Here is a 25,479-nt window from a genome sequence, read left to right as displayed (position 1 = left end):
AAATAATTTTTTTTTAATCATTACTCAATCTTCTTTTCATCATTAGTAATGAATATGTTTTACCATACACAATTACCTATAATAAATTTTATTTCTTTATTTCCTTCTAATAAGATAATAAAACAAAATTTAATATTTTGTCCAAAATAAATAAACACAAGGACTTACTCCCAAAATTCTGTAATAGGATCCATTACTATTGGCCTCGTGTAATTTCTTAGTTGAGTAATGGGTCGTTCAATGTAATTAGTCGTTTCATTAAACTGCAGCAAATTCATGTCATCTATCCCAAATGAACTGTTCAATGCATTTAAACTTGCGTTGCGGTAAAAGTCAATCTCAGTACAATTTTCTGAATTCCACTCATGGCCGCAGGAAGACCAAGGAAGGACAGATGTAAATGATGAGAACAGATAATAAAAGGACCATGTCAAAATGATGTTATAGTTACAGTCGAGGAAGAACACAATCATAGAGCAAGCATAGCCGATTCCTGAAAATAAGATAATAAGAATTAATTTTGAGCTAATGAAATAATGGTCAAAAGTGTAAACATAGAAATTACAAGAGAATTTATTTTCACATTTAAGTGGAAATGAAGCAAAACACACAAGCAGACAATATATATAATGATGATGATATATACCTTGAAATAATGGACAAATTTTCCACGCTCCAACACCACCTTCAGACATAAATTGTCCCAGAGATACTTCCAGGAAAAAAACTGGAACACCACCCAGTATCACAGCCAACAAGTAGGGAATAAGAAAAGCACCTACAACAAATATCAAATTATGGTCAAAACATATTTAAAAGTGATTTCCTCTCACATAAAATAAATTTCAGGCATCAAGGTATTTTTGGTGTTCAATAAATCTTAACATTACAAACTTTTCAACAACCACAATCCTGAACATCATTAACTACATTATGTACCAGTGTCATCTTCCATTAACTCCAGATATGATAGGGTTACTTATGAGAAACTAATAAATATTTACAGCCTATTTGAATAAGGGTTATATTTTAAGGAATCTATACTTTCTGATGTGTGTGTTAACATTTTCTGTTTGGAATAACATTCTATTCTATTCTAGCTTGACCAACTCATTAGAGTGTTTGCAAAGTTTTGAGTATCTTATTTGTTAATTCTGTATTAATTGTCATTATAGGAACATCCACACATTACAGAAGTGATGGGTTCCTGAAAATCTAACATGAAATCTATTTTTCCAGTTGATTTCCATCAAACAAAGAAGTCCACAGAAAGTTTCACATAGAAAAATTTCATGTTACAACATCTTTAGGAGTACATCTCTTCCATAGAATGAGAGATTCCTGTATTTTTAAGCCACACAAATGTAGATCTCTGGATGGCATCACCTAGTTTCTTATTTCTTTACTGCCCACAAGGGGCTACTCACAGAGGGGACAAGTCGATTATATTGACCCCCAGTGCGTAACTGGTACTTATTTAATCGACCCCGAAAAGATGAAAGGCAAAGTCAACCTCGGCGGAATTTGAACTTAGAACGTAGCAGCAGACGAAACACCGCTAAGCATTTCGGCCAGCGTGCTAACGTTTCTGCCAGCTCACCGCCTTAGCTAATTTCTATTAGATATAAACAATAAATAGGCTTTTTGAACAACAGATTATGATATTCAAAGGATTCATGACAGCATTTGGTTCTGATTTTTAAAAATAATACATTCGTACAGTAATTAAAAAAGATTTAATGTTTTAAGTTTAAAAATACAAGAAAACAGTGAGATAATCTAAAGTGGAAAAAAGTATTGCAATAATGACAATTTCTTTTTTTTACTACTATGTGAATAATTTGAAAACATTATTACATGTTTTGTGTGTAATTAACAGATAACTTGATTGGACAAATAGAGCAGAGAGTGTTATAAATATCCAGTAAATAAACTGAGCCTTGCTTAAGAAATGAAAATAGAATTGACTGCATTAAGTAGTGTAGATGGGTAAAGCAAGTAGAGTGGAATGTATTGCCTAAGGATCTTATAGCTAAGTTGACTAAAGTAAATGGAGTAGTGTAGTATTTCTTCAGGTTTTCAAGGGAGGCAAAAAAAAAAAAACAGAAGAAAAAAGAAAATTCGAGTGAGTTATTTTTTCATAGAAAATCTGAGAAAATATTATGAATACTCACCCCCACCATTTTTGTAACAAAGAAAAGGAAAACGCCAAACGTTGCCTAAACCAACAGAGAAACCAATACAAGCGAGAAGAAAATCAAGTTTTCTTCCCCATGTTTCCCTCTTCTTGATTTTCGATCCTGACTCATCACTGATTGTTATACTGGAGTCATCTGTTGATGATGAACCATTGCTTACTGCTGACATTGTCACAGTAGGCACATCTGTAAATTCAGTTGTCAGAGTCATTTCAATTGATGTAATCTGTAAAAAGAAACAATGTCAATGAGTTTAAATAATTAACAATAATGAATCATGAACGACTAAGTTTTATTTCACATCATTTCTACTTGAACAAAAAAACAAAAAAACAAAAAAAAAAAGATGGGGGTTATATGATCACAATGACCATCATTTCCTTTTCAGAGGCATAATGTAACTCATTTTTCCTTCAGTATGGTGTGATTTAAGAGAGGTTAGATTGCTGTTACTAGCAGGCTGAACAACCACACACAGACTCTCTCTGGTCATATTGTATGTGACTTATTTATACATAACTACAATGTTTGTACTATTGTTGTACATCCGTTTTCCATGCAGGCATGAGTTGGTAGCATTGTCATGCTCAGAGTCGTCCCTATTCAGCCTTACAATCTTCTAAAATGAGTTTGGGCGACTAAATCTTAGTTATGGCATAATTTCTGTAGTTGGAAGCCATTTACCAACCACTTTACAACTAGGTGCATTCTATCAGAGTACTTGGCCCCAGTGAGGTTACTCTGTACCTTGAATGACTGAAGAACTTCAATTACTTTAAGTGGGAGAATGAAAGAGAGTGTGATAACAGAAACTGAGTTAAGGTGGAATGGTGAGAGAAGCTGAAGTAAGAAGCAGAGAGAGAGAGAGAGAGAGAAAGAGTAGTGTGAGGAGTAAGGGAAGAGGAAAAGCAATGTCTAAAGTCAGTGAAAGCAACTACTTTGGTGTCAAGAAGGCGAATGCTTCTTGGGCAGTCATAGATCCCATGTTTTAAAAGACAGTGTGACGAGGGAGAAAGAGAAGAGAGGAGAATGGCAGAGTGATAAGGATAGTATGTGGGTGGGTGAGTGGTCATGAATAAGGAGGGATCCAGTACTATCCATGTTAAGAGTCGTATACTACAGTGAATAAAAAGATAGTGCCAGGGGCAGTGAAGGGTAAGGTGTTCTAAAGGTAGAAAGTCATCAACACATCTGTTTTCCATGCTGGCATAGGTCGGACGGTTTGACAGACGCTGTCCAGACAAATACATATACACACAAACATATATGTGCATGCATGCGTGTGTATACATACATACATATATATATATATATATATGATGGGCTTCCATGTACCAAATCCATTCACTAGGCTTTGATCAGCCCAGGGCTATAGTAGAAGACCCTGCCCAAGAGTCCATGCAGTGGGACTGAACCTGGAACCATGTGGTTGGGAAGCAAACTTCTTACAACACAGCCACGCCTATACCTATCTACTTCAGTCTTTCCAGGCTTCAGAGTTTCTCTGGATTGAAGGACCATGTCTTTGCTATGCTGCAGTGTTAAATTTTTATATACAGCCATCATCATACAATTAATTGGCCCTTGATTCTGAGAAAGAAACCCTTTGTTGCCAGAAATAGTTTTCCCCGAACTTACTCCATCCCATTCTTACTCAGGCTCTCTTTCATTACATCTACTGCCATCGCTAATTAGGTCAACCAGTTAACAGAACCTATCAACTACTTCTAGGGAGTCATCCTGACATTAACGAGTATCTGTTACATGAGTGTTCTTAATGCACCTTGGACATCTGCCACATATGAATTCTAACTTTTCCATTAGCCTACATGTCACCCACTGTAGCTCTTCTATATCTACATTGGTTCAGCCATATAGAATTTCTTTCTATCCTTTTCTGCATATCAAGCATGACCTTTCTAACATATGCATATTACACACATGCACGCACACACACAGACACACATACATTCAATGCATACACACAAATAAACATATAAGGCAAAGTGCTGCAGCTATTTTGGTTCCATTACTTTCAAGGGCTTCGGCTGACTGTATCAACATCAAAACTCAGTCTGGTATATATTTCGTTAATCTCCTTGAGACGTAACTAAGATGGAGCTAAATACTACAGCATATTTTTGTTCTACACATTGAATTTTTTAGGCCATCCCATGTACCTTAAGGATTTCCACAGATTTTTCTCTTGACAAAATTTCATTTTTGAGATCCTGAAGCCACATGGGGAAAAGATATAAGCAGCACAGCAATTTTGGTGCTAATTCACAGAACAACCGAACAAGGTAATATTTCTCTAATGGAAGACTGGAAATGAAGAACATAGGCTCTTCTATGATGATGAGGATGATGATGATGCTCATTTACAGCAACCACATGGTGTCAAGACAAAGATACACACACACATATTACATATATATATATATATATATACACATACACATATGTATATATTAAAAGAAATGCAGAATACGTTTGACATATTTTATGCCTATATATACATATGTGTATATATCATCATTATTTAATGTCTACTTTTCTTGCTTTACATGAGGTCAGGCACAATTTGCTGGGACAGATATTCTATGGCCAGATGTCCTTCCTGTTACCAAACCTTACCAGATTTCAAGCAAAGTAATATTTTCCCATGGCCAGACATGCTTTTCATGGAAGACCAAAAACGAACCACATCGCTTGTATAACAATGTTGCTTGTTTACAACCATCACACGATGTTGAAATAAGGCTATACACATGCACGCATACACACAAACACACACACATATACCTGAAATGTAACCGCACATGGATTGTTGGGGATTTTCCCTCTTTCCGACAAAGAGCAATGCTTGAAACATTAACAACTCTCTCCTCTCACTGAGCATCAAATTAATATATTTCTTGTACACATCCTCACGCTTGTTTTTTTCTCCCCCAGCCCATTTTCTAATTGTTTGTTCTTTGAATATATATATATATATATACACACACACACACACACACACACACATACACAGTCATGGCCTTGAGCAAAGATGATACACAATTTTGTGAAGCATTCCATAATTTTCAGTCCAACCCATACCAGCATAGAATATAGGCATTTAATGATGATCACACACACACACACACAACACTCATGCATGCGCACACACATTCCACTTTCATCCGACTATAATTTAATCATTTAAAAATATATAAATGCATATGCCTGTTGACTAAGCAAGGTATTAGTCATGGAAATGAAGCAGTCAGTGAAGTGGGGGGATGGATAAGGAGGCTGTAGGAGAAAATATAAAGAGACAGGGGGGGGGGTCATAAAAGAAGCGATTGTTTAATGCAGTGTAATAGTAGGAAGGGCAAAGAAAGGTGATAGGAGACGGGGAAGAAGTAGAGAAGCAGAAAGATGGATGGGAGAAAAAAGGAGGAAATCTGAAATGAAAGGAAAGAGGAAAGAAGAGAGAGAGTGAAAAAGAGAAAGAGAAATAGACGGAAAAAGAAGAGGAAGTTTGAAATGAAAGAAGAAAGAATAGAGAAAAGAGAGGGAGAGAATAGATTAAAGATATAGATGGGCGGTGGTGGGGGGCAAGGAAAGGTAGGACAGAACAAGGGGGTGGGAAGGACATATTGAGCAAGAGACCAAGATGAGAGTATATTTATCTTTCATTTTTTTTTTTACTTGACTTGACACCAGTAGTTATTTTTTAAGCCTGGTATTCATTCTATTGGGTCTCTTGCTGAATTGCTAAGTTAGAGGGACATAAGCAAACCAACAGCAGTTGTTTAGCAGTGGTGGTGACAAACACAAAGAGACGCACACACACAGGAAAGAGGTGCAGAAGCACTGAGTGACTTAAGGGCTGAGAGCTTTGTGTTTGGTGATAAGTGCCAACATGAGTCACTCAGTTGCTGCTGTTGAATATTAATATCAATATTAATACACACACACACACGTTTATCTATATACACTAGCAGACATACCCGGCATTGTCCGGGATTAAAATGGCATAGTTTTTTATTCTTTTGTTTCAGTCATGTGACTGCGGCCATGCTGGAGCACCACCTTTAGTCGAACAATTGACCCCAGGATCTATTTTTTGTAAGCCTGGTACTTATTCTATCGGTGTCTCTTGCCAAATCGCTAAGTTACGGGGACGTAAACACAGCAACATTGGTTGCCAAGTGATGGTGGGGGTACAAATACAAACAAATATACACACGAGTCTCAGTTTCCATGTACGAAATCCACTTATAAGGGTTTAGCTGGTCTGAGACTATAGTGTGTATATATGTGTGTGTGTGTGTGTGTGTGTGTGTGTGTGTGTGTGTGTGTGTGTGTGTGTGTGTGTGTGTATATATATACACACACACACACGTACATATATGTACCTTGTTGTGATTACAGACAGAGAGACAAAGAATTTTATATATATATATAGATTAAGCACGTATTAAATGTTAATTTAAGGGTTAATATGTAACTGTAAATACCTTGCACCGTTGCAACTGTTATGATAATTATTAACTGCTAATTGAATAACAAATGTGTAAAATAAGATGGTCTTAGTGTTATCATATTAGAATAAAAACAAAACTATTAAAAGTGAAATAATAAAAGCGAAACAATATTATATCACATTACAATAAAGATGTTATTGTTTCACTTTTGACACATAATAACGAAACAGTCTAAGAGACTGTTCCAGGGCTCGCATTAGGCAAAAAGTTGAAAATTTTTTGGTCCATGACACTCTATGGTCTCTAAGTAATGCACGTGTAAAATCTGAATGAAATCGGTTGGGTAGTTCTCGAGTTTTAGTGATGCACACATACACGTTTAGATCTTTTGCCCAATAACTCCTTGTCAAGTCTAACTCCCCCTCCCTGTCTTTCTTACTCTCTTAACTCCCTATCACTTATCTCTCTTACACTCAACTCTTCATCAATCATTTTCCCACAACAATCTCTCTCTGATGTTATTCTGACAGTATAACCAAAGAAGGCAGTACCCAATACACTCTATCATCAGCTTGTTGTAATTGAGCCACTTGCAACTGACATCCTTCAACAACTTGTGCCATTATCCATTTCCAAGTCTATTGCTATTCCTCATTCTCCCTTCCCATTTACACCCTCTTACATCTCCCACTGTTTCCACTTTCACACCCTTGCAACCTTCACTCATCCACCCTGATTCTTCTGTCATTGCTCTTTCTTCTCGACACCTTCTCACTCATATCATCTTGAGCAAAGGAGACTTTTATGCCACGATAAAATGCACCCAATACATATTCAGTAAAGTGGTTGGCGATGGAAGGGGGGAGGGTCCATAGAAACCATTTTAAAGATAAAATGATGGTAAGACAAAAGCTACAGATTAGAGATGACTTAAAATGACACAAGTTCAATCCATTGAGGTAGACATAATGATAATGATGATGTGTGTAGTATCAATACACAAACACACAGGCATTCCATTGGTTACAATGACAAGTGTTTCAGTTGATTTAATCATCAGAACAGCCGGCTCGTGAAATTAACATGCAAGTGGCTGAGCACTCCACAGACACACAACATACCCTGAAATACAGGTATTACACATTTTCGCCAGGTGAGTGGAGTGATTTGCTCAAGGACACAACATACTGCCGGATATCAAACGCACAACCTTATGGTTACGAGTCAAATACATGTCCACTTAGCCATGCACCTTCACTACTGAATATATACATATGTGCACACACACGTTTTGTCAGCCACAGTCTAGATCTGTGCCTCAGAGAGAAACTAAGTGCAGATCTATATTTGCATTCCTATAACACAGAGGTCCTCAAAGTAATTAGTGTAAGGCAGGTGGTATATAGCTGTAGAAACCATCATCATCATCATCGTATAACATTCGCTTTCCATGCTGGCATGGGTTGGACAGTTTGACTGGAACTGATAAGCCAGAGAGCCATACCAAGTTCCAGTCTGATTATGGCTTGGTTTCTACAGCTGGATGCCCTTCCTAACTCCAAACACTCCGAGAGTATAGTGGGTGCTTTTTACATGCAACCGGCACAGGAGCCAGTCAGGTGACACTGGTATTGACCACATCCGGATAGTGCTTTTTACATACCACTGGCAAGGGAGCCAGTCAGAGGGCTAAGAATAATATGTATGAGCAAGACATAGACCCACAGCATATTTTCAAGGGCAATAATTCTGAATAAGTGCTGACATTTGTCCAACCCATGCCAGCATGGAAAGTAGTGTGTGTGTGAGTATTCTTTCAATTGTTTTCAGTGCTTAGAGTGAGCCAGCTGGAACGTAACATTGATGGGTTGTAACTTGGTCAAACTGACTGTAAAAACTGCTAATTTGCAGGAATATAAACAAATCTACACCAGTTGCAAACCTAAGCATGTACACATACAAATACACCCTTGCTAGCATAGAAAGCGGATGTAAAATGATGATGATGTTACACACATATACACACAATTGATGAACTTCCACACAGTTTCTTATTTCTTTATTGCCCACAGGGAGCTAAACATAGAGGGGACAAACAAGGACAGACAAAGGGATTAGGTTGATTACATCGACCTCAGTGTGTAACTGGTACTTAATTTATCGACCCTGAAAGGAGGATGAAAGGCAAAGTCAACCTCGGCAGAATTCAGAACATAACGGCAAACAAAATATCGCTAAGCATTTCGGCCAGTTCACTGCCTTCCACACAGTTTCTGTCTACCAAAGTTCGCTCATAAGACACTGGTTGGCTTGGAAGTATGACGTATGACAGGAGACACTTGCCCAAGGTTCTGTGAGGTAGGATTGAACACAAAATTGGGTTGGGTTTTTGGACTTCTTAAATACACCAAATGTTACCTAGAGGGCAATATAGCAGTGAAGAGTCACCAGAGTATATACATACATACATACATATGACCATGTATACACATACACACACATGATTAATGTTTGTATTCAAGCACATACATACTTGTCTAAACAGATGACATTAGAAAGGTGAAGAGAATATAAAAGGCCCCATTCTCTTATGACACATTCTCTATGGAACACTAACTATAAATGTTTACTTATAAAAAAGAATCTATGAAATAAAATAAAACAACTACTTTGTCCTATTACCCTCAAAACATTCCTACCAGCATTACACTAACCTATCCAACATCATGTGTCATGTAAATATAATTGTTTTGACACATCGCCTCATTATGATGGAACATTTTTTGTTGTACAAAAATATTACAATTAAAAGGAAACTTGTTCTATTGACAAAATAAATGTTATCCTTATTGTTGGTTTTAACAAGAGCAGAAATATTTGTATTTGACTACAGGAATATATTATACATTTGTTTGTGAACTGAAGATATACTTTTCTCAATTTTAAATAAATAAACTCCATGCTTCATGACAAAGAGCTGATAATAATAATTTGGGAAATAGCCCAGTGATACTGTCAGTATCATATTATCATAATGCACTTGCTCAAAGCTACAAAGATACTAGAATCTTCTTCAGAAACTGTTTCTGAGACATGCAAGATGTGCACACTGGGACTGCTGTGTACATTCTCAAAATGACTACTCTGAGGAGATAGCATCTACTATAATAATACTCTTGTGTACATTTCTCTGTTACAACATATGAATGAGAAAGTGAGAAAGGAAGGGGTGATAGATGAACAAGGAAGAAAGGGGTGATGGCAAACTTGGTAGTGGGATGATGGAAATTCTATGGGAGGGGGGGATCAAACAGCATTTCAACTCTGTGTGAGCATATGTGTGTGTATGTAAAAGGGAGTCGTGTGTGTGTGTGTGTGTGTGTGTGAATTATTATGTACTTCATTTATATATAAAATACTACAATTAGCCATACACTTTTGACGGTACGGGCCAGCTAGTGGAAATATAAATAACATATGAAGTACATTGTTTATTTGAGTACTAGTGTACTTTTATTTTTCTGCAGGTCTGGTTTGGGAAGATTCTGATAACAGGCCTCACACATGTGGAGATGAACGTATAGTTGTTCAAACTCAACATCAGCTACATCATTATCACTCAACTAAGAGAACATATAAAGGTTTAAAAGAAACACATGTGCAACTAAACACAAATGAAAATTAATGGAAAGCATTAATGCCCAATGGTTCCTTCTACACAAGCATATAATATGAGTAAATAGATACCCCCCCCCCCATTATACTGTTTTTATCTGTGTAGACACTCCTCATTAGTAGGCTGCCCAAATGGGTTAAATTGCTAAAAACTGCGCAAGGCATGTCTACTAAATACTAGATTAAGTATTTAGATGCATCAAATGACATTATTTGGTTTCTAGGAATAAATATTTTTTAAAATGGTGTCAAATTACTTTTGAGATATCTGTGTATATTTTAGTGAAAGCCAAGAACTCAAATTGAACATACACACCTTTCAAAGTGTGCATATTCAAATTGAATATACACACCTCTTCAAAAGGTGTACATTTTTATCTAGATATATCAAATCACAACATTCTTGCTAGCAAAGATCTAACAAAACAAGAATGTTATTTGTGTAGGTAGTTTCATAAACGTACTTTCATTAAGCTTCTATGCTAAAGACATTAAGCCAATTAATCAGGACTTAATTCAGCATAACTTAAATAACCTGAAAACAACTAAACTTATTTAACATCATCAATTTAATAATGTAAGTGGATATAATAAATAGGATTATTATTATAACTTCCCATTCCATTTCTGTGAATCCACAGATAAAAACTATTGCTTTTATCATTCAAAACATTTATTAACTCTTAACGGCTAGTAGGACATGAATACGCCCGACACAGCATATAATTGTCAGTTGTAGACTGCTCCAATGAAAAGCACTCTAGTTAACATGTTTTAAAGCAAATAATGAACTCTCTAATCTGAAGGAGAAAAAATTTAATTCCTTCTTCATTTATTTACATTCTAGAACATTTGCTATAAAAAAATCAATGCATGTATTGCTGAACTTTTTAGAGTTTATTTTTTACCAAAACTATCATCTGTAAACAGGGCATGTTGTTTATGAAGGAAGTAACTCAGCTTACCTGTAAATTTCATGAGAAAGGTGCAAAAATGTCAAGGGACAAACATTTTCGTTTGCATGTTAAAGTCTGCTAATAAGTGCATTTAATTCATTACAAACATCTTTTATTTATTACTGTATGTTCTTTTATTTATTATTTATAGTACAAATGAGTTTGCCTTTTTAGGATAATACCAATTTTCACAACAGTCTAATCACAATTAAATACACTATAAGCATTTGAATAAACCCAATTAGGTTTTTCTGCTCAGTCTTTACAAGAACAAGCATTTGACTTGGGAAATGCCCACTTTTCCAAGTTCACATGGGTCAGACAATTTGTTGAGGCTAATTTTTCTCTGACTGGATGCTCTCTTCCTGTTGCTAACCCTCATCTGTGTCCATGTAAGGTAATATTTTTACATGACCAGACATGTTTTTATGGAAGATTTGAAACAAATCATACCACTTGTAAGACAGTGATGCTTATCTACAAGTGTCATGTCATGTTAAAGGCAAAAAGACAACACACAGATATATATGACAGGCTTCTTTCAGTTTCCATTGTACAGAGGCATTGTCTTACACCCGAATACCCTCCATGCTGCTCACTCATACCTGTTTTTCAAGTACACAAGACCTCACAGTTCACAGCTCTTTGAGGGTGCAAAGCCAGCAGACAATTTGTTGACAGGAGAAATGACAACAAAGTCGTTTGTAGCCCTTGATTTGTCAGAGGAGCATTAATGTAAACAAACAGACCCAATAGCCAGTGTGCATGAATATGCATGCATACAACAAACCTCTATCAGTTTGTTTGCTATATCCATTCATAAAGTTTCAGTTTGCCCAAAGCTACACCCAAGATGCCACACAGTGGGAATGAACCTGAAACAGAATGGTTGTGAAATATATTTCTTTCCCACATAACCATGCTTGTGTGGTTAAGAAGTGTATGCACACTCACTAACTAACACACATACACACAGACTTGTGTATATATGTTTATACTATTGAAATATTAATATCTACATAAATGAGAGAGAAGATATGGAATGATGAGGCATAAGGGGAGGGATTGAGATCTAAGCAAAACAAGTTACATTCATAATTTTGAAAATTACATAAGATGATGATACAATAAATTTGGGTGTTTGTTTTTAGAGAACTGTGTGTCAGCCTGTTCTCTTCATTGGTTTTGTTATAGCATTTAAACTGGCCACATCTAGCCCAAATATTCTACCAGCTTTATGTTCAAACTGGCCAGATCTAGCTTCTCACACCTACCCTGCAATGTCATTCTAAAACTAAACAACAGCATTGACAAAATCTCCAAGCTACAAGATAATGTGCAGTTAATTGAAAACAATTTGAATAAATAAGCTTTACTTTTGACGGAATAATGTGAATGCTGAAGGGTTAAAAATAATGACTTTTGTAAGATGTTAGAAATAACCTTGAATGAAATTCTATTTTGAAGCTTCTGAATGTCAGATTTGATTTATTTAAAAAAAAACTTTCCAGCACAAGTGCTTGTCTAATTTCACACATAATGAAACATTTAAATGTCAAAATGCAGTGTTTAGTCAGAAAATCAAATTACTCTTGTGTTCAGTTTTTCTCTCAACTGTCATTCGTGAACACTTACACTGCACATCCAAAGGAGCATGATAGCCTTATTTCTTTCACCTTCTCAAACCTTCTGAATTCAACGCCCATGTCTCACTACCATGCAGCATCACAGTTTTAACACAAGTGTCATACAATCTGCCCTTCCCTCTCAGGGAAAAGACTTTCATTAACCAGCAGCAGTAGCTTCCTGAACCTTTCCCCCACCTGTTCTAATTCTGGCAACCATAATTTCAGAGCAACAACCTTCTTTTGCTAATTACATCTTTTAAATAACAAAAGCTATCAACTACTAGTGAGCTATTTGTATGTTTAAGAGGATTTATTTCTGTTTTAGTGCATCCATTACATATCAGACTTTCTCCTTTAGTCTGCCAGTGATTCTGCTACATCTCTTGTGTACCTAAAGTTTACATTGGATACAATGTATGGAGTTTATACATAGTCTTTTTTCTGAACACTGAGCAAAGCAATTCCCTGAAGATACCAGGATTCTATTTTCTTTCTCACTTACTAAAAACTTAATCTTCTTATGCCTCACCTTTAGCCAAGTATACCTGTTGCATAGCTAGTCTTCTAGCCATTTAACAATGGTCCTACTTCTAAAACCTTAGTCTTTGCTAAGCTTATCTTGAAGCCTCTCAAATCAAAGTTTAGTTTCCATGCCTGGAATTTCCTCTCCAAATCAGTCATGAGAATTAGATCATCAACATATAGGAGTTCCCATGAACAAACAGTTTTAACCTCCTCTGTGATGGCCTCCAACCTTTGTGCTAATTTCATCACCAAAACTGTTGTTGACTTTCACTTTTACTCACTACATCTTAGCACAGACATTCCCAACCTTTTCACTACCAAGGACCCCTTTTATTTAAATGAGTTTTCCCATGGACCCCTGGATATTGAAAAGTCTGTCAATTTAACATATTCACAACTGTCCTTGATAAAACCACAGCTTTCCTGATATTCATGTCCTTGATTGCTTTATCAACCACACTGATGTCAACTTGAATTGCTTGTTCCTCTGTAGGATAGGTAGAAGGTAGCCTTTCTTTAAACCATGCACTCTTCTTGTTCAGCAGTTTCCCATAACAACACTTGCATGTCACTTTCTCTCCTTCCATGTCAGTTGTGAGAATGCTTCTTTTCATTTTCATCAATTGGTTTTGTAAACAAGACACAGTGTTCTTGGTGAAGTTTTAAATAAATCAGAAAGAATTTGAAAATTAAACATCTCTAACTGTCACAATATTTTGCAACGAAATATTCAACTCATTGTTTTGACATAATCATCATCATTCTCTTAGTTTAATGTCTGCATTCCATGCTGGTATGGGTTGACTGAAAACTTGTAAGCTGGAGGGCTGCACCAGATTCCAATCTGACTTGGCAAATTTCTATGGCTGGATGCCCTTCCTAATGCCAACTATGCCAAGACTGTAGTGGGTGCTTTTTACGTGCCACTAATGTAACACTACAGCATTGGCCATAACTACAATCTCACTTAGCTTGACAGATCTACACAAGCACAGTATATAGTCACTTGTCACAGCCTCTGCAAGGCCCAACATTTGAAGATCATGCTTCAACACCTCGTCCCATGTCTTTCTGGGTTTTCTCTGCCACAAGTTTCCTCCACCTTCCGTGTCGCATGGCTGTTTGCACACAAGCATTATACAGTCTGCCTTTCACTCTGAGAGAGAGGCCCTTTGTTACCAGCAGAGGTAGGAGCTCTCTGAAGTTTGCCCAGGCTATTCTTATTCTAGCAGTCAAGCTCTCAGAGCATCCCCTCCCTATTACTGACTTGGTTTCGGTCATCAGACACAAATGCAATTCTCTGTGAAAATTTATTTAAATTACAACAATGCTGACTATTTTGTTGCAACAACAACAAAAATGTTAATCATATTCTTTCAGGAGTGGCTGTGTGTTAAGAAGTTTGCTTTCCAACCACTTTGTGACACCTTGGGCAAGTGTCTTCTACTATAGCCTCAGGTCGACTAAAGTCTTGAGTGGATTTGGTAGATGGAAACTGAAAGAAACCCATTGTGTGTGTGTGTATGTATATATATATATATATATATATATATATATATATATATATATATATATATGTCTGTGTATCTGTGTTTGTCCCCCACCATCGCTTGACAACTGATGTTGGTGCGTTTACGTCCCCCAATACAATAAGTACTAGGTTTACAAAGAATAAGCCCTGGGGTTGATTTGTTTGCCCTAAGGTGGTGCTCCAGCATGGCAGCAGCCAAATGACTGAAACAAGTAAAAGAATGAAATATTTACAAATACATGTCCTTGCAGTGATCAATGCACCTTCGAGTGAAAAGGTAAAGCTACAGTTCTTATTTTCTCATCGGTCAAGAACATGTGTCTAAATTGGCAATTCCTCATATGACAGATTTGGCACAGATATTTTGCTGATGCCAAAGAAATCAGTGCACTTGGATCTCAGAGTTTTCTTTTATGATGTGCAAGAAATCCTTCATTCTTTCCTATTACGGATGTAACATCATTTGTACACACACCAAATTTGGAGAGTTTAGTCTTATTTTTATAATATCTTTAAAGTTTTTGAAAATGTTAGTATTCCAGGACCTAACCTTATGTATTACTAGAATAGGTAATTCTTCAACTACATGAAAATCTTGTATTACATCATAAACATCTATTGATCCATATAAGGCAGCAATTTAGCAGAATCCTTCACACACCAGCTTAGTGGCAGTTCGTCTGCCATTACATTCTGAGTTTAAAATTTCACTGAGGTCAACTTCCATCCTTTTGAAATTGATAAAATAAGTACCAGTTGAGTACCAGGGTCAATGTAATTGATTCACCACCCCTGAAATTGCTGGCCTTGTGCCCAAATGTGAAACCAATATCAATAAATCCATCACAGATTACAGAGTAATATACAGTTTCTTTTTGAATGAGTTTTTAAAGTCTGTTAATTCATGTATTAATTCTTGAAAGAGGTACATACTTATATTTTGCTCACTTTATCTGGATCTGAACATCTTACTACTTCAACAAAGCATTCCATTATAAGCTTTGCACCACTATATGATTTACCATTTCTTCAGTCACAGCGTTAGCATTCCCTTGATGTAACACTGAAGGGGAAAATTGCCTTTGTTCTAGTTTTCCTTTAACTTTTAACATCTGTTGAAAAATTTCTTAAGTCAAAAGCCCATCCTGTAATGTCTCAGCAGAAAATACTTAATGGCCGAGTAGGAAACGTTGCATTTATTAAAATGCTTATTGAGAATTTCAGGTGTGGCCAGATTATCATGAGAATTGAAATTTATTGTAGAAACGACTTAACTTTTTTTAGATGTAGATAAGTCAGTCATTTGTGCTAAAAATAATGTGCATTTGTGACAGTCAATAATTGATAATAATTAAAAAGATAGACAATCTAGTAAATGACAATTTAATGATGTTTGTAATGAATTAAAATGTAATTAGTAACATACTTGGACATACAAATATCACAAAAGAAATTCTTTTTCTACAGGTATTTCTGCATCTTTCTTATCAAAATAAGCTGAGATACTCCCTTCAGAAACAATAAGCCCAGGTATACATGATAGCTTTGATAAAAAATAAAACTAAAAAAATACATTACAAAAATTCAGCATTGATTTTTAATAGCAAATGTTATAGAATGTAAACGAATGGATAATTGAAGTTTTACCCTTTTAGATTAATGAGCTCATTTTTTTGCTTCAAAACAAATGTTAACTGAGGCAATCTAAGACTGTCAGATACAAGAGTTATTGGATACATACATGTTATACTGTTTTTAAGAGCTAATTTCTTCAATGTGATCTTTCAAGACTCATTCTCTAATCTGGCCTATCTATTGTGAGTAACAAAGTACTTGTGTGCATTATATTTTGTTATTGTTCAAAGTATGTTACCACAGAGCAAGGAAGTCATTTTATTGCATTTAAACACTACAAAATATTATGGTTCCTATCCATCTGCTTCAGGACACTATTTTCTTGTTTCAGCATTCTTTTTGAGATGATGGGAAGAACAAATGAAAAAAGTGACTTTAAAGCTACTAATAAATAATTGATAAGAACAAGGCAGTAAAGTAACCAAAGCAATTGCAAACTTCAATAAACGGACATACACCACTATTGAAATTGAGTCACTGATTAACATTTGCCAATAATTAATCATTCTCCAGTATATGTAGCACATTGTATACTTTGCTATTTGATCTTCTTTATTAACATGTCAACAGCACAAGTAAAATACACCAGTTTATATATTAGCCCTAAGCAGATAAATCCATCAAATTATGGTCTTTAGATTTTCGCCTATGATGGAAATGTGTAATTACAATTCTTCTCTTTGTTAGCACTATGTTTCGTGCATTGTGCCTCTTTGTAGACTTGTTACGTATTGAGGTGTTTACTGATATCTTTTCTGTGTTCGTTTGTCTTATTTTTAACTTTACATGTGTTTTGTACTTATTACCCGCCTGACTGGCCCTCGTGCCAGTGGCACATAAAAGCGCCCACTAAACTTTTGGAGTGGTTGGCGTTAGGAAGGGCATCCAGCTGTAGAAATTCTGCCAAATCAGATTGGAGCCTGGAGTCGCCTCCTGGTCCACCAGTCCTCAGTCAATTCATCCAACACATGCTAGCATGGAAAGCGGACGTTAAACGACGACGATGATGATGATACGCACAAATGATTTCTAAGACTAAGACCAAGCTATATTTCCTTCATTTTACACTCACCACAATGCTTTAACATTAGCATGAATCCATCTTATACGAGTTCAACAGAGATATTCTGTTATATATATATTACTGCAACTGTTTTGTGGCTTTTTGTATAAAATTAAAATTTAGCTTGATAAATTGCAGAAGGCTGCAATCAATGACTAAGCAGGCTGCAGGTTCCACACTCCTATCTTAACTCTTTAGCATTTAAAAAGGGCCCAGATCTGGCCCAAATAATCTATCTTTTTCAATATTCAAACCAGCTACATTCAGCCTCTCACAACTACTCTACAATGTCATTCTAAAAACATACCATTACATCATTGAAATCCTGAAGTTATCATGATTCATTCAAAACTATATGAATAAATAAGCATTACATTTGACAGAGTAATTACGTTTGACAGAGTAATCTGAATGCTAAAGGGTTAATCAATTTAACACTCAACAAATGCTTTACTTGACAATTAAAATGGTATTTACGTCCCCCAATGATTAATTTGTAAGTGAAGAGAATATAAAGAAATCATTACAATCCAACATATTTATATATAATCGTCTGTTGATATTTTGGCATCAAAAATGCCATGCTCATGTCTAAAAAAAAAAATACAGACTGCAAATAAAAGACAAAACTAGTTATAATGGGATATTAAATGTAGCTCCATTATCCAGTTTCAGCATCTTTTGTCTGTAGGTTTCTGTTACATGAAAATGTCTAAACTGGCTTTCAAGCAGAAATTGCTCCACAGAGACAAATGCCATTTACATGTGAAGTATACAGCTGTTATTACATTTTCTCTTGCTAGATCTTTCTAACAAAGGCCACTGAGTGAACCGGTTCCTATAACTCCTCTCCCTCATACTAACACTGTTGTTGTGTAAATAAATCCATATTTCTTTCTCTGATGTTTTTCTTTATTTTTGCTCACATAAGCTGTTGTGGTGGTAATATATTCATATCTATCTGCCCTCTACCTCCAAAACTCCAATCCCAGTGAATAATTAGTAATAGAATAATTACAAATTATTCACTGAATAATTTGCAATTTCACAGTATATATATATATATATATATATATATATATATATATATATATATATATGACTATCTATACACACAATCCAATGAATAATTGACAAGAATTTATGGAGCAATTGCAAATAATGTGTGTGAGTGTGTATATGCATATGAATACACACACATTAATATGTATTAGACTGTTTAACTGAAAAACTGATTTGATTGCAGACAAAGGAAACCATGCTAAACCTAATCACAAGGATGCTTAAATCCTCATCAGATAAGCGACGTTCAGATAACAGAGGGTTGATTACATGTGTGGATGTGTATATTCTCTCCTATTTTAATCATTTAAAGTCTTCCTGGTTTCTAACAAAGATAAAAAACTTCACTGTAATGTAGATAAGAAAAACAATGTGACTTGGGAAAAGTCTTGCATATTTTTACTGTTTCACTAATGATTTTAATTGTAATATGTGAGCTAGCTGGTTGATTTAATTTTCTCAAACCTCTGTTCTTCCAGAAGGCAATTATTATTGGTGTAAATTTGAATTTTCGACCTGGATATAGAAGCTGGAGGTTTCAAAGCAATAGTTCATTGTTATCTTTTCTCTTTGATTTTAGAAGAGATATTCACATCAGTAGGGCAGCTGATCTCTGTGATAATGCATATTTTTACTTGTCTGTCTGAAACAATGATGTTTAACCTACCATGTTTGCACTTGGTAGAAGTTTTGATGGGAATGTTTCACCAATATTCCTTATAATTTTATGTATGTATTCAAATACTGGAGGACGCTCTATTTATCCTAGGACAGTCGTTTTTTTTTTTCAAACATATTGTTTTAGCAACATTGGGAAGTAATATTTTAATGGCATTTTTTGGCTATTGCTGATCATGTGTGTGATGTCTCCCACAGAAATGTGATATAATTGATATTTTCAGTTGCATTTTGTTCATTAGGTATTTCATAGCAACTTCCTGTTCTTGGATTGCAGGTGCATAGCCTTGGAAGTGTGATGTAGTGATCACAAGTCCAAGAGAAGCTGCACTCCATGTCTTTGGGAAATAAACTCATGCATGTTCTTCTTTTGGTATGCTGAGCATTTCACATCCAGGGTCTTCCCGGAGGTATTTTAGTTTAGCTGTTTTGGAGGTTATCAGAAAGAAAGAGCTTCCTGTTGACAAGTAGGTTGTTATTCTCTTTGCTTTTCAGCAGCATGTTTATGTATCTATGTTTGCTGCTGTTATTTAGCAAGAACTGTCTCAGAGAGAGGCTATTCGACATTCGAAAGCTGTCTGCACTGATCTCTAACCTCTCTACCTCCTCCATCTCTTTTTATGAAGATTCTGTTGATAGCACTGTTTCTGTGTAAGTTTCCAGTTTGTTTCTGGATCTTGTGAGTTCTAATGTCTATGGAGTGGAATTTCTTTACAGACCAGTCAAATATCTCAAATGTTGATATCAGCACTGGTACTGCAAATGCATCTTGTTGTAAAGGAGAGTTCAAACTGCCATATTCTTCTAAGTAATATTCTCAGCATCTTTGTATGACATGTTTTCATCAATGCCTAGGTATTTGTAGCATTCTTTGTTTGGAACAGGAGGTGTAGAGAGACTGTTGATTCATATATTTGGGTTTGGGGCACTGATTTCCTACGTTCAACAATTAAATGCAAACACTTCTTTTGGCCAAATTCCATGCCTATGTCAGCCAAAAAATGTTTTTATTAACTCCAGCTTTTTCTTGGCATCGTAAACATTTCTAGAATAGATCTTCAGGTCATCTACAAAGTTATGGGTTGCATTAGTATCTTTACAGTTGTAGACTGTAGCATGTAGCCACTGAAGTTTTGTAGCAAAAATAATAATGGACTTAATACAAAAATAAATGGAATTACAGAAAGGTTACCTCTTTGGAATATTCCCTTTGAAATATTTATAACATCAGAGACAATCGTTCTGTTTTTAGTTATATGTGTAAGGATTAGTGCCCAGGCCTTTGTGTGTCTTTCAAAGACAGCAGCTAAGATAGCAGGTAATTTTATGATGAAGGGAGGAGTCGAATGCTTTCCTATAATCAAGCCTTATTGTGTCACAAGGTTTCTACAGCATTTTCTTACTTCAGAGTACACAGTTTCAGTTTATCAAAATTTATTCAAAATATCACCACACTCCTTTCTTTCCACAAGCCAGCTCATCAGTCACTATGTTGTTAGACTCAAAATGATCCTGGAGCAATTGGTTGACACAGCTAGGGGTACAGGTAAGCAATGAACCTATAGTTATCTGCCAACTTGATGGTTTCATTCTTACCTACAAGAGTTACATGTGGAAGCCAATTTGGTATGTCAGTCTGTCTTTCTATGGCTCTCTATAAAATGTCAGCCTCTTGTATTAGTACCGAACTCTTCCTGATGTCTTCCCATTATGCAGTTTGCTTATGGCTGTAGAAAATGCTTCAGGGTTGATTGTGTAAGTTCTCCTGTCAACATTGATACAGTATATTTTTTTGTAGCCACATTTAGCCAAAATATCTTATGGCTAAAATCTCTCCTTTTAATCCAGATCTTAGACCAGAAAGATTAAAAATCTTCAGACATGTAAGTATGGAAGCTTTCTTAATCCCAAAATATTTTCCTTCCTCTTCTCCTTGCACAATGCCTGTAGATTGGAAGCACACTTGTTATTTAAAATGGCTTACTCAAAAATTTTCTTACAATAGCAAAGTCTTTCACTCAGCATCTTGAGTTTGTACTTCAGACTAATTAGTTTTCACTCAAGGTCAAGACGAAAAGATTTACTGTAAAGTTTTGTTAACTTGCATTAGATGAACACAGTATACCCTCCATATTTCATTATCATGATTAACCATTCAGTAGAGTGGCACAGATTGCTGATGTTTTCTTCTTGAAGTCTAGTTTTCAATCTAGCTTGCTTTCATTTAGTAATTTTATTACCAAGTACACTGCAGATTTCTCCTAGGTGTTCTTCAAGAATGATAACAGCTGCATATATAAAGGTGTTAACAAACATCACATGATTCCATGTGCTCTCTTTTGACATAAGAGAGTTGGTTTTTTGGAAGAAGTAGAAAAGTTTTTATGAACTGTGGTTACAAGATGTTCCTAAGTTGAATATATTTAGCAGTTGTCTCAGTTACAGAAAGATATACAAGAGTTTATATTAAGGGTGGAAGTGGTTTGTTTACATCATTTTTGATTTCCCTTATTGCAGATTATGGCCAGTTCTCAGTGTTCTGGGAAGATTGTTTGGCATGACAAAAGTAAGCCATTTATTTTTACAAAGAAAGACGTTTTCTCCTAAAGCTAAGTTGGAGTGAACTTCGTTCCAGTATTTCTTTAGCTGTTTCTTAAAGGTGGCAGAAGGACTGTCACAGACATTTTCATAGCATTAAAGTAAATCTTGTTTTAAATATAAAGTCAAAGTAAAGTGAAAAGGGTACTTATATTGTCTTAGTGTTATTGCTATCAGTATCAGCTTTGATTCTGCTAGCAGAATTTTATGTAATTAAAATCTATTTTGTAATTATCATTGTTTAGTGTCCGTTTTCCATGCTGACATAAGTTAGATGGTTTGACTAGAACTGGTAAGTCAGAGAGCTGCACCAAGATCTATTGTCTGTTTTGGCATGATTTCTATGGCTGGATGATGTCCTTCCTAACATCAACCACCCAACAAAGTGTATCAGGTGCCTTTAACGTGTCACCAGTATCCAGTCTGACAATCACTATTTTGGTAAGTAAAAAATATTTCTCTAATTTATGACTGAAGAATTTCTTCAGTTATGTTACTGACTTAGGCTGGAGGAGTCAGCGTAATTGTTGGAGGAAATATTCAAAAAGGTATTTTAAATGGCTGTCCATTCCTGCTCTTCTGATGTTGATGGCCCCATGTTGTGCATTTGTATGCATGTATCTCCTGTCTGTCTGTCTATTTACCTACATGAGAGAGTGAGTGAAGGAAAGATATACATATATATGAGTGAACGTGCATAGCTTATTTGGCTCACAATCTTAAGGTCACGAGTTCAATACCAGACAGTGTGTTGTGTCCTTGAGCAAGACACTTTATTTCATGTTGCTCCAGTTCACTAAGCTGGCAAAAATAAGTTGTACCTGTAATTCAAAGGGTCAGCCTTGTCACATTCTGTGTTGCAATGAATCTCCCTGAAAATTATGTTAAGGGCATGTGTGTCTGGAGTACTCATCCACGTGCACAATCGTTTCATGAATTGATTGAACCGAATGAAACACTTGTAACCGATGGAGGGCTAGTTTTTTTTTTGTGTATATATCTGTTTAGTATTGAAGTATCAGAAAGACAAAAAAAAAAAAAAAGAGTAATCAATACTATAGCAGAGATTAATAATATATTTTAATTTGACCAAAGTAGTCTCTTGCTATTCTGAGTTTTGCTTTGCACAGGATCTTCAGGCAGAATATGACTGGAAATAAATGGGATTTGCACATCTATATATAGTTTCCCTGTTGTAGAATGTGGTGATGGAGAGAAAGTATAATAAAAGGGAAAAAAGAAAAATCAAAAAGGAAGAAAAAGAGAAAGTAGAAAAGAAAAGGAAGAGGAAGTAAGAATAGAGGAAAACAGAGAGGGAGTGTTTTGAAAGGAAGGAATGAAGTAGAAAAGGTGGAGTAGTAGAATGGCTGAAGAGTGTAATGGGAAAAACTTTTCATGGCAAAAATAGCAGATAAGCAGAAGAATGAACTTTGGAACCAGTGGCATTTAAAGTAGAAATAAATCCTAAAGCTGGCCATATTTATGCAAAATATGCAGAGCTGCCTTAGCAGCATTGCAGGCCCCTGGTCAAACCAATGTATCAGGCCCCTGGTCAAATCAATGTACCAGGCCCTATAGTACTTATTGACAGTAAGCCACAGCATATATAAATCAGAATTGGATCCCTTGACCTGTGGGATTCGTGGGTAACTACCCAGTGTGCCCATGCGATCCCTGTGGTGACAGGGATAGAGATCAAATCACTAATAAAAGGGATGATGATGGCAGTGGAGGGAGGATAATGGTGGGGCAGACAGTGAAATTGTATTATTATGATAAGGATGAAGCCAGGGGTGGCTTCTGAGTTCAATAGGTCTCTTTGATTAGCAATCCAGGTTTACAGTTGCTGCTATCCAGTTTGCAGATGGAATTCATCCGGAGGAGGAGTATGCTTCAATACTTGCAGACTGAACTTTTTTGCATGCAGGAAAGGTGAAAGTATTCCCTCCCTTGAATTCAGGATGTTAGTTGCAAACAAGATGTTCAAGTTTTCAATTACATACAGATTACATCCAGTGCACCATCTATTATAGGCAGCTGCGTTTGCTAAAATGCTCCATTTGATAGAAGGATTATGTATATCATTATCCTTTAGGTGCCAGATATACTTAGACATGATGTAGAATTCTTTCTACTACTGTTATGGGTCATATAAAGATGCTGCATGAAGTGGGTCTTTAAAGTGTTTTCTGTGAATCTAGTATACAATTTTGCAGTATCTCTATTATTGTGAACTCCAGCTTTGTAGATGATCTCTTTTGGGAGGCATTTATTATCCAGTGGACATTATGTTCTTACAATTACAATCTTGTGGGGCTAGATTTAAATTAGCATGTGTAGTTTCCTTGTTATGATTCAATATATGCAACCCAGTATTACTGAGGCAGCTTTAATTTTGATTGTGTTTTATTGAATATTGTTATATCCTTGCTCGTTTGGGAAGTGTTTTCTTATAAGAGTGAGGAAACACCCAGCAATATTGATTAATACACTGATGCTGTAAGGTGGATTAAACCATATCACTTTCCTGGTTCTGATTTTACTTTCCTTAATAGGAGCAGTCTCTAAATAGCTTACCTTGTTGGTGAAGCCACGTTTGTTTACTGTATCATTGTAGTATGGGGCACCTCTATTGAATATATCTCTATTAGAAGACTAGTTGGAAATGTATCTACTTAAGTTCACCATTTCAGTTGGTCATGATTAACCTTGACTGTGTTATCTTGAGCTCAAACTGAAAATACTAACGACTTTCTTACTCTATTCATTTCAGAATGAATATAATTTTTGGCTAAACACCAGACCATCATCATGATACAGTCCTAAGTCAATGTTTGATAATTTATTCTGGAACACATCTGACAATCCAAAAGGATCTGCAGTTTCAGCACCATAAAAGCTGCCTTTGGAGACATAAAAAATCTCACCTCTATGCTTCTTCACCTAAATAGAAGTCATAACATAACAGTGACTTTCTGGTGTTACAAATAATGCTGATGTCTATTTCCAAGATGGTTGCAATATATATATATATATATATATATATATATATATATATATATATATATATATATATATATATATATATAAGAGAGAGAGAGAGAGAGAGAGAGAATTTTTAATATTAATAGTGATTATTTCGAAGTTTCACCATTAAAATGGGCTTCTCAAGCATGTTTAATATAACTACACAAACCTAAACTAGAATGCACACACACTGATAGGATAGAGAGAGCTTCCATGACTGATTTAGGTTCTTGTCAGATATTTACATTCACCTTGGATCCCTAGTTCCAAAACCAATATACCATCTGAATCCACACAAACAAAAATCTCTAGCCCAGGTATAAGGCCTGTATGTTTCTATTAGTTCTCTAAAGATGTTCATTCCTCCTCCAATTTAGAGAGATTCTCTACACCTGGTTACCCAACCTCCAAAGTAGCGCATGATTTTT

At 35.7% G+C, this 25,479-nt stretch overlaps 1 protein-coding gene across 3 annotated transcripts in view; it reads right to left on the bottom strand.

Moving 5' to 3' along the window:
• Positions 1-25,479, bottom strand: part of LOC106876957 (sodium- and chloride-dependent taurine transporter) — an 88,438-nt gene that overhangs the window by 39,353 nt on the left and 23,606 nt on the right. For all 3 annotated transcript variants that reach the window (XM_014925737.3, XM_089365444.1, XM_014925729.3), the window contains exons 2-4: positions 2,175-2,424; positions 647-778; positions 169-493 (exon numbers count right to left, since the gene is read on the bottom strand). In XM_014925737.3, the coding sequence (XP_014781223.1) occupies positions 169-493; positions 647-778; positions 2,175-2,409 (692 nt within the window). In that variant the 5' untranslated portion in view covers positions 2,410-2,424. The remainder of the gene's footprint in view (positions 1-168; positions 494-646; positions 779-2,174; positions 2,425-25,479) is intronic.

Source organism: Octopus bimaculoides, chromosome Z (assembly GCF_046866305.1).
Source record: "Octopus bimaculoides isolate indiv1 chromosome Z, ASM4686630v1, whole genome shotgun sequence".
In the NCBI taxonomy this organism is placed as follows: domain Eukaryota; kingdom Metazoa; phylum Mollusca; class Cephalopoda; order Octopoda; family Octopodidae; genus Octopus; species Octopus bimaculoides.
This window is presented reverse-complemented; position numbering and strand designations above follow the sequence as displayed.